Source organism: Trachypithecus francoisi, unplaced genomic scaffold (genome assembly GCF_009764315.1).
Source record: "Trachypithecus francoisi isolate TF-2019V2 unplaced genomic scaffold, Tfra_2.0 Lachesis_group13, whole genome shotgun sequence".
Taxonomy (NCBI): Eukaryota; Metazoa; Chordata; class Mammalia; order Primates; family Cercopithecidae; genus Trachypithecus; species Trachypithecus francoisi.
Genome location: NW_022681458.1, coordinates 88,150,972 through 88,165,750, shown reverse-complemented (window position 1 = coordinate 88,165,750; position 14,779 = coordinate 88,150,972). Strand labels below are relative to the sequence as shown.

General features: G+C 36.1%; 1 protein-coding gene across 2 annotated transcripts in view; it reads left to right on the top strand.

Annotated features, from left to right (window-relative positions):
* Positions 1–302: 302 nt before the first annotated feature.
* The window catches only part of KCNJ3 (potassium inwardly rectifying channel subfamily J member 3), a 159,275-nt gene continuing 144,798 nt past the window's right edge, over positions 303–14,779 (top strand). The window contains exons 1-2 of one of the 2 annotated variants that reach the window (XM_033231447.1): positions 304–1,502; positions 11,647–11,863. In XM_033231447.1, the coding sequence (XP_033087338.1) occupies positions 801–1,502; positions 11,647–11,863 (919 nt within the window). In that variant the 5' untranslated portion in view covers positions 304–800. Of the gene's footprint in view, positions 1,503–11,646; positions 11,864–14,779 lie in introns of both variants that reach the window. The other variant, XM_033231448.1, reaches the window with a different exon arrangement.

Here is a 14,779-nt window from a genome sequence, read left to right as displayed (position 1 = left end):
GTGCCCAGGCTTCGCGCACTGCCGTGTCTCAGCTGAGTGCGGGGGCGGCCTGCGGGCCCCTGAGGGTCCGCCGGAGGGCCCCGGTGGCGCCCGCGGAAACTCGGCGGTCGGGGGACCCCAGGCGGACAGGTCTCTGGAGTCCGGAACCCGGGAATCTGAGCCCGGAGGGCGCGGGTAGGGGGCGTTGCACCAGTACCCGGCAGACATGCCTTTGGGCGGGATTTTGGCTAAAAGATAGGAGACAGGTGCGCCGGGGGTGCGGGGAGCGGTCCCAGGGGGCGGGAGATTGGGGAGCGGCGGGGAGGGGGGAGGGTCTGGTCCAGGCAGGTAAAGCCAGCTTCTTAGTCAGCCAGCGAGTTGGCAGGTGGGTTGGGGCTCGCTGGTCAACTCATTTATTTTAAGCAGCCAGTTTGGGGGTACTGCAGGATAATCAGGAGGGCTGTGGGGAGTCAAGAGGTGACGCGGGATGCCGGTGGTGGAGAAAGAAAAGAGGAGCCTCGGGAAGCTTGGAGGCAAAATTGCGCTTGGGTTCCTGGTCCTTGCATCCCTCCTGCCTTGAGTGCGGGAGAACACTTTTTTAAGACTCACCTTGGCAAGAAAGCCTCCGTCCTAGGGGAGAAGGAGAGGCGTCTTCTGCAGGGGGCAGAGACCGCAGCTACCTGCCGGGTGCGCCCCCCACCCAGGAGCGCTCGCTTCGCCCCCTTTCCTCCCCCGCCCCCACTTCTTTATTGGTGCTAGTTTGCAGCGCCCAGCTCCTGCGCCTTCGCTTTGCGTTTGAATCTGGCTCGCCCCTTCGTATTATGTCTGCACTCCGAAGGAAATTTGGGGACGATTACCAGGTAGTGACCACATCGTCCAGCGGCTCGGGCTTGCAGCCCCAGGGTCCAGGCCAGGACCCTCAGCAGCAGCTTGTGCCCAAGAAGAAGCGGCAGCGGTTCGTGGACAAGAACGGCCGGTGCAATGTACAGCACGGCAACCTGGGCAGCGAGACTAGCCGCTACCTCTCGGACCTCTTCACCACGCTGGTGGACCTCAAGTGGCGCTGGAACCTCTTCATCTTCATTCTCACCTACACCGTGGCCTGGCTCTTCATGGCATCCATGTGGTGGGTGATCGCCTACACTCGGGGCGACCTGAACAAAGCCCACGTCGGTAACTACACGCCTTGCGTGGCCAATGTCTATAACTTCCCTTCTGCCTTCCTCTTCTTCATTGAGACCGAGGCCACCATCGGCTATGGCTACCGATACATCACAGACAAGTGCCCCGAGGGCATCATCCTCTTCCTCTTCCAGTCCATCCTGGGCTCCATCGTGGACGCCTTCCTCATCGGCTGCATGTTTATCAAGATGTCCCAGCCCAAGAAGCGCGCCGAGACCCTCATGTTCAGCGAGCACGCGGTGATCTCCATGAGGGACGGAAAACTCACGCTTATGTTCCGGGTGGGCAACCTGCGCAACAGCCACATGGTCTCCGCGCAGATCCGCTGCAAGCTGCTCAAAGTAAGTGCTCCCCGCCCCTTCCCTACCAGGAGACCTGCGTCCCCCAAACCCGGGGAGTAATTCGTCTGAGAACCAGCCCGGGCCCCCTCCCCTGGTTCTACCTATCGCCACAGGTAAACTTCCTTTTGTGAGGTTGGGGGTTGGAGGACTGGGCAAAGAATGCGGTTGACAATTCTGTTCCTTTTCCACTCACTCTCGTGCTCTTGTTTATATTCGTCATTTCTTCGGATGTGCTTGTATCACTTACTGGACTAAAAACACTTGAGGACTAGTGTTGGCTCCTGGAGCCATGAGGGCAATTAGTGCCCTGTTCCCTTTCCTGTCTCTGTTGTTTCGCTCTCCAGAGCGATTTTATTTGTTGTCGACACACTACCTCATTCAATGTGAGGTACTAGAACTCAACTGAACAGCTGTTATTTTGAAGAATTAGGTGCTGAACTTGCCTCAACTTTCACGATGGGCTTTTCTTATTTTTTTTCTTTTCTTTTTTTTTCCACCTAATAATATTGGAGGCTGATTACTCCTCTAGACCCAATGACTTTAACTCTGTGGTCATCTTTTTAACAAACACACAGATACAGGAAGCAGATAATAAAGTGGAAGAAACCACACTTGGTTCTTTTACATTTTAATTTTTACCAAATATTTTCTTAGAGAAGTATTCTTTGAAAGCTTGATGCTTTTCCTGTAGGACCTCTTGTTAATTTTATTCTTAATTGCCTGTTTCTATGAAGCCTTTGTCAATTAGATTTCACTTGAAGCTTTCAGTATCCATTAAAGAAGATTACATCCTACCATCAACGGTGTAAATGCTAAAACAAATTGCACATGGAGTGATTATTAAAGCAAGGTCCGTCTAGTCGTTAGAGGGCACCACCACAAACAAGAGAAGTCCTTCTTAATCACTCATCCAATTAGAATCTGGGAAGGGAGACTTAAAGCCCTGTTGTTTGTCTCTGTGTGATTTACAATTCATTTTTTTCCCTAGAGGGATTTGTCTTAGTAGTTTTCAAATGTTCATAAATTGAAAAAGATAGCCTTAAATAAATAGTTCATACCATGAAAAATATTTATCTGAGGTTGTGTAGAGAACTGAAGCCAGATTCTGAATTTAGTATTAATAAAATGAAAATCTGATCAATATTTGAGATTTTGCCTTTGAAATTTCAATTTCTACTCTACAAGTACATATTGTTTTACACAGCCCCAACTTAAGGTTGTAGTTAAAAGAGATCTAATGTGCTTTTAAAAAGTTTTGCTCTTGTGTCATTTTCATTATTCATTTACAAGATGTTAACATAATTATCCTTGACTAAGTTGCTCAGTAAAGTGTTTAAATTAAAGCAGTTCACTTGTCCTGTCACTTCATATCATATACATATTTACTGTGCTACATACAGTAAATAAACTGAATTTTGTATACCGTGGTAGAAAATTATCAACCTGGTTCTGATGTAAGTGTTCATTAAGGTAACTATGAATAAATAATTTGGGTAGATCATATTCATATATAATTCATTTCAGTGAACTGCATACAAAATTTAACTTAGTGTATTGTTATTGACCACTGTTTGAACCAAGCAGTTTGTCAGATCAAGCTGAGCAGTTGTGTTGTAGATATGTTATTACAGTGGTAACTGTATGTGTCTGTATCTTTGCATAGACCACAATATAGCACCTGTTTCTTTAGGTTAGGCCTACTAGACAGATAGAAATACTTTGTTACTACAGTGGCAAGGTTTCTGTTCAAGCAATCCGTGTTTATGAATCACTTTGAGACTTACTGAAGAGTAGTTTACCGTATTAATTGATGTAATGGAAATTGAAAATTAGACATTAAAGGTTATTTATAGTCATTCTCTAGTTTTTCAAACATAGAAGGTTATTTATTACAGATGTCTTTTCTAGACAAAATATTATTGATGTTTATAGATTTTATTACATTTTATTTCAACAAAGCCAGTCATAATTAGAGTTAACCTATATGTTAGTTTTTGTTTCTTTTCTTGATACAAAGGTACGATGATTCTGAAGCACCCAGTCTCTACACTGGTGCAGAGTACTGATTATAATTTTTCTGCCTAAGGAGTATACCACATATACCATAAAGAGTATGCTAATTAAAAATATGAAAGATTTATAGTGTTGACAAATTTGGAGCAAGGTGCTATATTAACACAAGGTGATAAAAACATCTAATTAAAATAATACGTATAATATTCTTATAAAGTCTTTTACTTTTGATTCGTTAGGAAGATGTCAGTGCTAGACGTAAACACGATTTACCTGTGGCATCAATTTATATTTAAACAAAATGATGGTGAAATTCTCCCCTGTTTTTTGTAAAGGGAGAGAGTTGATCCGTGGGTAACTTTTCAACTAGCCAGTTAGTGTAATTTGTTTAAAGTTAATATTTCCTGTAGCCATGGTAATTTAAATGGATTATTGTAGCTCTTGTTATTCCTCAGACTTCATTAAAAAGGAGTCATGTTTTATTGGGGAAATAATAACATTCAGCAAAATTAGAGGGGATATTTGCCTTTAACAAGTTGTTCTCATTTTCTCTTAGGGACTGAGATTAAGTGACCTAAAACAGTCAACTCTATTTTTAAAGAGAAGCTATACCAAAATCTTGAAGTAATAATATGTCCCTATCAGTTTTATACATTATTATTATTAAATGTACACACAGTTTCCCCCTTTAAACTTCGATTTAACAATTTAAATGCAAAATGTATGTGTCTTTAATGCAGAATGTGTAGAATTTTTAAGGCAACAAAATCCAGTATAATATTTAATGCTAGTAACTATAGTGCGTGTATGCTTTTCCTATTACCTAATTTAATTTACTAATTTTTCTATTGCTGTTTTCTTATTTGCTAAATAAAAGCTTCTTTAGATAAATACAACAGTTCTATTTAATAATTATAAAGCACTTTTTTATTCTTGGGGAGACAATAAGAACATGGGCATGGCTTTCTAATGCTTTCTGTTATGAAATTTCTCATGCATAATAGTTTTCAAATGCCTAACTTTTGATGGAAGTTTTTTTGTAAAACTTCTTTGCCTAATTTTTAATTATGCTTTTCACTTATTTGAAAGCACATTTTATCTCATCTCTATTCCTGTCGTCCAGCCTTGCAAACACTAAAATTTCTTTCAGTAGTCAAATACAGATCTTTCAACTTTATGCCTGGAGGGGTCAGTCCTTTTTCTGCTCATAAAAAAAGAAAGTAGATTAAATAAAAATCAAAGGCTATAGTTTGAAGTTCCTCATTAAAATCTGTGATTGAACTATGAATATAGCTACAGACAGCTCTTTTAAGGTGAATATTCTTTCTTCCTCTCCTCCCCATATTGAATTTTTACTTGAATTTTCCATTTATTTCAGCTGTCTTTTCTTTTTTGGCTTTACCCAGAAAATAGGGACTAGCTAGTATCATGGCTATGCTAAGTTACTATGTCATCCAATTGAAAGTTTTTATTAAAATGCCTGGATTAGGGAGTTGAGACCAGTAGCTGTAATGTTGAACCCTATAGTTTAGTGCTGGGTTTAAAGGATTTGGAAGTCTTACTTACTCCTTTCTACCAACCTAATAATAATGGTTAATAGACCCAGGCATACAACTTGTTAGGGCAAGGATTAATTACTATTCTTTGATACACTGTTCAATAAATTACAAATTTATTATCTCAAGGCCATCATGTATATATTTATCTTCATCCAGTCAGCACACATTTTTTATATAAACATAAAATAAACTATGATTGCATTCATATTTTGAAACAAAAAGATAAGGATTAATTTTCTGGAAGCATAATGTTACTTCCTTGTAGTTCTATTTATTGCCAATAGGCATCCTCTTTCTTTCCTAAGAGGTCAGCTGTGCAGTCCTTAACTTTCACTTGTCAAAAGGTAGTAGAGTACATTCCTTTCCTCTTCTAACATCACGTATGTTATTTTTGTGCTCACCTTCTTTTATCCTCCACATATATATATGTATATATTTATATATATATTCCAAATTGGATATTGTCTTCTTTCTCCATATGACTATGATCAAGTGCAGATGCAATAAAAATGTGGTGATCTGAAAAACCATTAAGCTCTTTATCCTCCTCATACGTCCTAACATTTTGCTAATCTAACCACGATTCCTGAATCACAGGATTCCTGCAGTTTTCTCATATATTTATAGGTTTGCTTTCATTTTATATCTTGCAATGAAATGTGATTATGTTTTTGACTCAGTATGATCTTAATTTTATAACTGACTCTTCACCAATTGACCATGGCCAATTTGAACTTTATTTTTAATCAGGAGACAATTATTTACCTCCCTTTCCAAAAATAAAATCCACAAATGAATAGCTATATTTGTAAAAGTCCTGTTCTTCTGAATATCATCTAAGCCATTAGTAAAAATACTCAAGAGGTCTAAAGCTGAGTACCTCAGAAGGCTCAGGAGCTAGGTCCCATATTGATTGGTGAGTTCTTCAGGTAGATTCATTTTATCCTTAAAATTAGCACAGTTCCTATTTAGTCCAGTTTTTCTTTCTCTGACACAAGTATACTAATTCTCTAATAAGTATAGAACTTGGCTTCTAAAAATATAATTATTATTCTCTTCGAAATAGTAGTAATACATTTTGTTTGGTTTGGCTTTTTATTTTTAATATGATTCCTGAAAAGTAAAGGGTGGCTTGTGCTCAGGGAATAAAAAGTGAACAGAAATTAGGGGCATGAAGACCCACAAATAAACAGCAGTAGGTAAGAACAAATGATAAAGAGAAGCAGGAAAAAGCACTTGATAGATTGGAGGGTGTTTGGCGAGTAGGAGGAAATGTGCAGTAGGGTTACAAAGCCTGTCCTCAGTTATTATAAATGCCACAAAGGCCCTCAAAGAATTAGAAAGCTGCTCTTTCATTTGAATGGTATGAAAGTCTCACGTAATCTATTATAAGATAAATTACATTGCATTATATAAGAAATGTTCTTTTCATAAAATTGAACATATTTTTGTGGGTTAACTGGCTCAGCATTAAAAATCCTTATTTTGGACTTGACATTGGGTCATAGTTTTCCACCTAGTATTCATGTAATTTCAAGCTGAAGGAGTCCAAATAAATGTACAATGTAATTGTAGACAATGCCAATAAAATTCTAGGTCTATATTCCCCTCCACCTGACTACTTAAATTTTGGTCTGGGCACCAAAGCCATTGCCCTAACTGCTTTGGGTCACAAGGTACTTTTGTCTCTGATCCTGGTACCTGCGTTTGGGTCATTTCCCAGTGTTAGTTTCCAGATATTACTCTGACCTCATTCCATGTAATTTTTTTTATGACTGCAGCATATATTCAGCATGCACACATACACGCACACACACACATAAATGCATATTACAGGTATAAAGAGTATAAGTGAAATTACAGATAAAATGGTGGGGAGGTGGTAGGCAAGAATGGCCTGCTCTCTCCGTCTTAGCCTCCTTTGCTTTCCTTCCCAGACCACTGGCCCTGTGGGCCCTTTTCCAGCAAGGACTTGTGAAAGGTGGTGAGGCATGGATCAAATGAGGCATGGATCAAACTTTAGAATATGTTAGAGATCAATCCATAGTGTAGGGCAGTAGTGATTTAATGTGCTATTCAGAATTCCTTAAGCCTCACTCCAAGGTAGGAAAGAACATAGTTACACATTAGAGAGATGGGAGAGAGAAAGGGAGCAAAGATATGGATTGCATTGGTGAAATGTGGCCTTGACAAATGAATGTGGACACTTGGCCACATATCCACCAGAAGGAGGGGGGCCAAATGTGGATTCGCTTGTGCCAGGGCAGTGCTAAATGTGTATCCTAGGATCATCTATGTATATGTATGTGAGTGTCTGTCTGTCTTTGAATAAGCACTTAACAGTTGCCCTCTGTAATATGAAGACTGTTTGCCTGCAAAGTACATGAAAATGATGGTCCCTTCTAGGCACCTGTGACTTTTGATTCTTTTTCCACCTATAGTGAGAATTGTAGTTGATTATCTTGTAGGCCTCTTTTGGGGCTCTAAGGAAGTTCAAAGGCCTTTGACTTGAATTGCTTCTTTGAAATTAGTATAAATGACTATAAAATGTGGCACAACACTTAAATTCTACACATAGGGTATTTACATATAATGAAAATGTGAATAATTGAAATATTATTATTAAATGATATATGTATTACAAGTAACTTCAAAATTATTGCCACAACCAAAATTGTACAGAATTATCGAAAAATGCCTGATGTTCACATTATAACTTTTTGGACAGTTAATTTAAACAATTAATTTATTTAAACAAATTTTAAGCTCTAGATTTCTTCAACTTTTATAACTCCCAGAATTTTTTGTAATGCAATCAACAAGATATACTAAAATGGTGGAAAGACCTTTATTTCCTTCCCAAGATTCTATAAAATTGAAAGGAGAGGTTGTATGGAAGTCATTCTCAAGTCATAGTTTTTTCAAATTAGCTTCTAAATTTTTAAGAATTAATAATTTTTATTCACTTTCTTTAAACTTCTTTCTTCCTTATTTATTCCACAGTTCTTGTGATTCTAAATAATTTTCTTACAAACTAAAGGTTAAACTTAGTAATCAACCTTTTTAGAGATTTAAATAATTTACTGCATAAATCTTAACTTTTAGCAATCGCTTTGAATTTGAAAATAATTTAAATTATTGTTGATCTAGACCATATCAATTTATACATTTGTATCTAGAAAATGATCCTGGTTCTATGTTTCCTTGGGAATTAGAAAGTTTATTGAGCTAAAGGAGATAACTGCACCATCAACATATGGCTCTATCAATGGAAGGTTTCTTGTAATGCTTAATATGACACAATGAAGAAAGGTTAAATTGGTTTTTATCTCAAAATATTCTGCTTATTATCAAATATTTTTGAGTGAAATATGGTAGTTAATTGCTAAATAATATGAAACTGATGGAATATCAGTGGTGCCAATTTATTATATACTCAAGTTATGGAAGAAAATTGATTTTATAAAGACACATACATAACTCACCTTTATTTTTCCTTTCACTTTCATATACATGTGTTTATCACAGTTCCTTGAACAAACATTCAAACACTCTCTCACTCCTCTTATACAAGTTGAGATTTAAAACTAAGACACAGGCTTTTTTTTTTTTTTTCCTCCTGCAAATCACCAGAATTGCACCAGAATGAGGACAGCCTAGATTAGAATTATTTAGAAGCCTAAAGTAGAATGTATGTGCTTCTGAAAATGTATTTGGTAAGCATGTATAGGTTTTGAGAGCATCAAAAGCATGTGACTAAATCCTGCTAGGATAACTTGGCTGTAGTCAGAAGCTCAGACTTCAAACAAGTCTAGTATTCCAGGCACCTGCCACATTATAACCACACCCTTCACTTTTGACCTGAGCCAAAGTCTATGGAATTTCAGTGATTAAGAGGCTCCTCAGTGTACTACAAAGTCAAGGAAGAAAGAAAATCAGGGAGGTGAACACATTAATAGTTGAAATATTTGGTGACCTAATATAAAGTAAGAAGGAACTGGGCAATAAAATTGTGAATATGTGTAGCATCTTTGTCATTTAAAGAAAGGTTAAGTCATATAGTATCCACTGGATACATATGTAAATAATTCAATACATATGTAAAGAATTTCACTTATCTGAAAAATGTATAAGCATTGAAAGCATGTTTCCCAAAGTGTCATATAATAGGAAGACCTGGATAGGATATCAAGTATTTGCGGTGGGAGGGAGGGGATAGGATAATTTTGAGTACAGGTGTAATTTTGAGTGTATAGAGCAAATATTTAAAATCAGAAGGTATATTACGTCTGAATGGAACAGATCTATGCATATTTAAGCCAAAATTACTTATGTCTGAATGAACTACTTTGGTAAAAATAAAGTATTTCTTATTCCAAGGTGTCATCCTCCTGATAGCCTGCCTGTTTCTAGGCCACTTATATCCATGGGTTGTTAAGTGATTAGGGAATACAAAATTTAATAGCTTACTCTAAAGCCTTTTAGAATGAGGCACAGGTATAAATAACAAATGTATGAAAAAGGAAGACAAATTTTAGTGTTTGTGTACATATATAATACTTGGGAAAATATATCTTCTTTGGGGAAAATTACTTTAGAATAAATGGGAGATTTAGTTTCTAAAAGAATTATTATTGTCAACAATGCCATGTAGTTCAGGAAAAGCAGAACTTAGAATGATCAGCAAAAAGACCCAAATTAATTATACACATCAGAATACCACCTTGTGTTTATATAGCACCTGTTTCTTAGTAGGTGAGAGAAAAATGACACAAGGTTTTTGTTTTTGCTGCTTTAATTTTGTTTTGTGTTTGGCATTTATTTTGTTATATTAATCAATACTTGTTATACAGCCATGTAGTTGGAAAGATGTTGGTCTCATTTATATTTTACTAATTTGAGAATAGATTTAGAAAAACAGGTGACTCAAAAAAGCTCTTTTGGGAGCATTTTCAGGATGTCTTGGACACGCCTAGTTTTCTCCAACATTGGTTGCTAGAGCTGCTGTTTTAATTTTTGCACCATCAGATTTTTCAATGGGCTCTTTTATTTGTTTGTCAGGAATCATTTTTTTTCATAGTCTTCTTTTTTCAGCTACACACAAGTTAGAGAAGAAAAATAGTCTCCCTTTCATTAGGATTTTGTCTACACAAATAGTATCCCTGAATATTTCTAACTACAAAATAGCCTCTCTAGTTGACTAATTCTCCTGTTGAAACTCTTTGTAACCATTGCTGCCGTAATAAAGCACCACCAATTTGGAACCCTTCGTTCTGTTTTGCCACAAAGGACATGTTGCTAAGCCACATTTCTCAGTGTTTTCAGACTCACTTACTCCACATAAAAGGTCAATGCATTTTTTTTTTTTGGAACTCTGAGGGTAAGAATTTTGTCTTCAAACTATAATTTCATTGGGCAGACCAGTCTTATAGATTGTTTTGTTATTAAATTTGTTTTACATAGAATCTGCTAAAATATATTGGATTCATCAAAGTCCCGTTTGACCAGCAGCGTGCTCCACCTTCCCCCATTTTTTCTGTATTTAATTCCTAACTACCTAGCCTTTATTTCACCCCATAATTACGTAAATTAAATGTATATGTTTGCTTGTGCATGATTATTATATGTGACAGATGGAAAACAAAGAGAAAACGAAGATGAGTAATTTTACTCTCATAGTTTGCTCATTTTTAATAGTCATATTAAATTTTCTCATAGAGTCCTAGCATGAACACAATTTACTTAATTAAGCTTTAGAGTGATTTATACTGAAACTGAATGCCACTACCTTAGAAACATTTCATTAAATTATGTTTCTCCGGTATAGCTTTTCGAAATTGCATTTTGATTAAAGAAAGTTCAATTTAGTGCAGTTTTTTCACTGTGTTTTAAAACTCATGGAATGACAGAGAAGCAAATATTTATAATGCAGTTTATTATTAGGAGTTTGAAAACCATTAGCTAACAACATCTGCCATTTATTTTTATTATGTAAGCTCTTGTGTACATAACAGAGCTTAATATGAGAACATCTTCACTCTTCTGTTCCATTTTATATGTGTTTGTTACTTTTTGAAAGTCTGAAAAATAAATTGTTGTGTTTTGACTTTTAGTAATCAATAAATCTCCTTCTAAATGATGGTCAATCTTTGTCAGCTTTAACACACTCCATAAAATTGCCTACTTACTTATTTGCTTTGTCGAGAAAAAAAAATATCTGGCATGCAATGAGTTATCCTGCAGTGATTGCTGTCAAGCAGCAGCACATGCACACTCAGTTCCACAGTTTGTGCTAACAACCATTGTTGGACCAGGCATTTCTCCAAAGCTCATGAGTTAGGGAATGGTAATTATAGCAAGTTGTGTATTATAAATAATGCATGTATGTTCCGCATGAGCTATGTGGGATTTCGGCCCATTTGCTAGAACATAGTTGCATAATGATTTGTTTGGATTTTGTTGCAGATGATTGATAGTGCAGAATGTTGGCAATGATGTAAATTACTGTTGGGCTGCCTTGAAATTTTCAGTACAAGTGGTGATTTCTTCTCTTTTTCTGTGTGCTTGTCTAGTCTCGGCAGACACCTGAGGGTGAGTTCCTTCCCCTTGACCAACTTGAACTGGATGTAGGTTTTAGTACAGGGGCAGATCAACTTTTTCTTGTGTCCCCCCTCACAATTTGCCACGTGATCGATGCCAAAAGCCCCTTTTATGACCTATCCCAGCGAAGCATGCAAACTGAACAGTTCGAGATTGTCGTCATCCTAGAAGGCATTGTGGAAACAACTGGTGAGTAAAAACAGATATGCCATAAAGTTTCTTTATACCATAATGACATTATATGATATGCACAATACCTGTCATGAATTGGGCGAAATGACTCGGAGTTTACAATAGTGAAAGTAATGATTTGCATTTTATTTATTTGTAACATTAAATTGATACCGTTTTGAAAATGAAAATGTACTGTGTTGATGGTTACATACATAATATTAACTCAGGAACACTCACAGTAAAAAAAAAAAAGTGAGATGACTTCTTATAAATGATTATGATGTTCTATTATAATTACAAACTTGACTTTCTTATAATCATGATTTTTCTTTAAAGATTTAAGGCTCAAAAAATGTAGGGTAATTAGTGAGTAGCCTGAAGTCAGCATGCATATTCTGGCCTTGGGGATGGTGATTTGAGGTGTCATTGATAGAGCTTTGATATCCGCTATGTGCAACCTCAGTGGAAAATTCCCTGTGTGTGTATCTGTGTATGCTGTGTGTGCTAAAGCAGCATTTTAATTTCGAAGTGGGTCAGCGGATTTCCTCAGCTGAACCTTGACCAAAATTTCATTTCAAAAAGAGATTTGTATTCTTTTCCTGCTCCTGTATAGCTATGTGCTATATGTTTTTCCTTAGCATGCAATATTACATTGATCTGCCCCAAATACCAATACCATTTGCTGTTGTCTGAGGACAGTTAAGTTGACAAAGGAAATAAACAGTAGTTATGAGCATATTATTTGGGGCCTAAACATTTCTCAGTTAGTCTGGAACCTACTGGATGTTTGCGATTAATAATGTAGTATCCATATGATTATATGTATATGTATATGTGTGTGTGTGTGTGTGTGTGTATTTTGAGTTCTACACTTTCTACAAGTACTGAGAAGACAAGAAATATTTTAGCTTTTAATTGTTTTCTACTAGTATCATCTCAATTATATAATGCTAATGATTATGTATAAACTATAGCAATATTGAAATTAGCACTGGCAATACTGTAGATAAATTCAAGCTTTATACCAAGGTGGAAGATCCTTGATTATGTAGCAGTCAGTATTGTCCAAGGAACAGAGGGAGGCAAGTCATTGTAATTTTAGCATGTCTGTCACATAACACCTATCTGAAATTTGTGCAACATATCTACTCTCTTAAAGCTTCTTTTCCTCCTCTTCAAAGTGAGGATGATATAATAACCACCTCAAAGCTGCTTGTAGTATTTTAAACTGAAGCACTATTATTAGTTACTGAAGCACTATTATTATTACGATTTTAAGGGCAGTGAAAAAAGATTTAATGTATTAATCTATATATGAAATTTTATTTCTGCATACTATTTTATGATTTAAAGCTCCCACTCATTTTTTCAACTTATAATTGAAATATCATAATATTTTTAAAAATACCATATATTGGTAAAAAGTATAACCAATTTATAAAGGCTCTTAGTCTAAGAAATCTTTACATTTCCATTTTGATTCATCTCATTTATTAAAGTAGTAATGTATTAGGGCTTAAAAACAGATGTTGCCACTTTTATTGGTTTATTTCTTATGGCATATGGTTCTTTCTTTCATACATCTGCTTATAGTTTACCGATTGCTTATTACTATTCTCATCACTGACATGAATGCATTTTTGTTTCACTTGATAGCCTTAAACATGTTTTATTAGATCTATCCATCTACTTATCTATTTAGCTACCCATTCATTCATTTATGTTTTTCCCTAAATACTGTATATATTTGTTAGGAGTGAATCCATTTTTCTATAAAATCACAGTCTAAAGATGAAATAGTTCTTCAACATTATTTTGTGTTTCTTAACCTTAATATACTTGAAAAATTAGGCCAAGCATTTTGTAGAATGTCTCTCAATTTGGATATGTCTGTGGTATCCTTATTCATTCTTTTGATATTTGGCTCTTACATGGCATCTTAAGGGCATACTGAAGCAGGTTGTTTGTAAATTTTACCTATTTTTCAGAGGATCATGGTTAGTACATAATATCCTATATGAGATTATAAAGTTTTATAACATAAATTGTTTATCAGAATTATAGATATTATTTTACCACTTCCTCCCTCCTGCCTTAAAAAAATAATAAGCTGGAAGATAATACTTTCCACAGAAAATGTGAAAACTTGGTTGGAGATTGAATTTCTTATTTAGAGATTGCCTTTTATAGAGAAGAGCTTAAAGTCCACTTCCTCTTAACCTCTTAATTAAGCCTGTTTTCTAGATCTAATATAGCAAGACAAATAAGAAAAACATTACTCTTAATTTATAGAATTTATTTTGTGGAAAATTTATCCGACATTTTGTTTGTGTGCATGCCCTAACTAATTAAATCCCACACTGTTCAAACTCTATAAAATCTCTGTATATTTCCAGACCTCCCCGAGCCTCGTAAAAATAACAAAGACATTTTTATGTCCATTTGATCATTTAAAATTTTACTGAGGTTTATTTAGGTTCATCTTTAAGGATGTTTCTTCCTTTATCCTTTCACTCACAATCAACTTTACCTTCTCATAATATGTATTGCCTAGAACAAGAGAAATATGATCTTATGGGATTGTTTCAGGGAACAAGGATACTGTTTTTACTTCTTACTATCTTGTGAATAAACTTTTCACTACTTTGTGAATAAAGTTAGTTGATGTAACTTTCTATCATATTTAGCATTAAAAAACAACTTTTCATCATTCAGTCACTCATGTATTAGATAAGTATGTATTGAATGTGTGTTGTGTGCTTGAAAGTGTGTGAGATGCTAGAGATGTAGCGTGACCTGGACAGACAGAATTTCTTTCCTCAGGGGGGTTATATTCTAAGGCGGTGGCAGAGTACAACACCCAGATAAATAAGGGAAATATCAGATAGCATTGTGCTGCTGGGGAGTGAGGAACCATACTCAGGAGGAGAA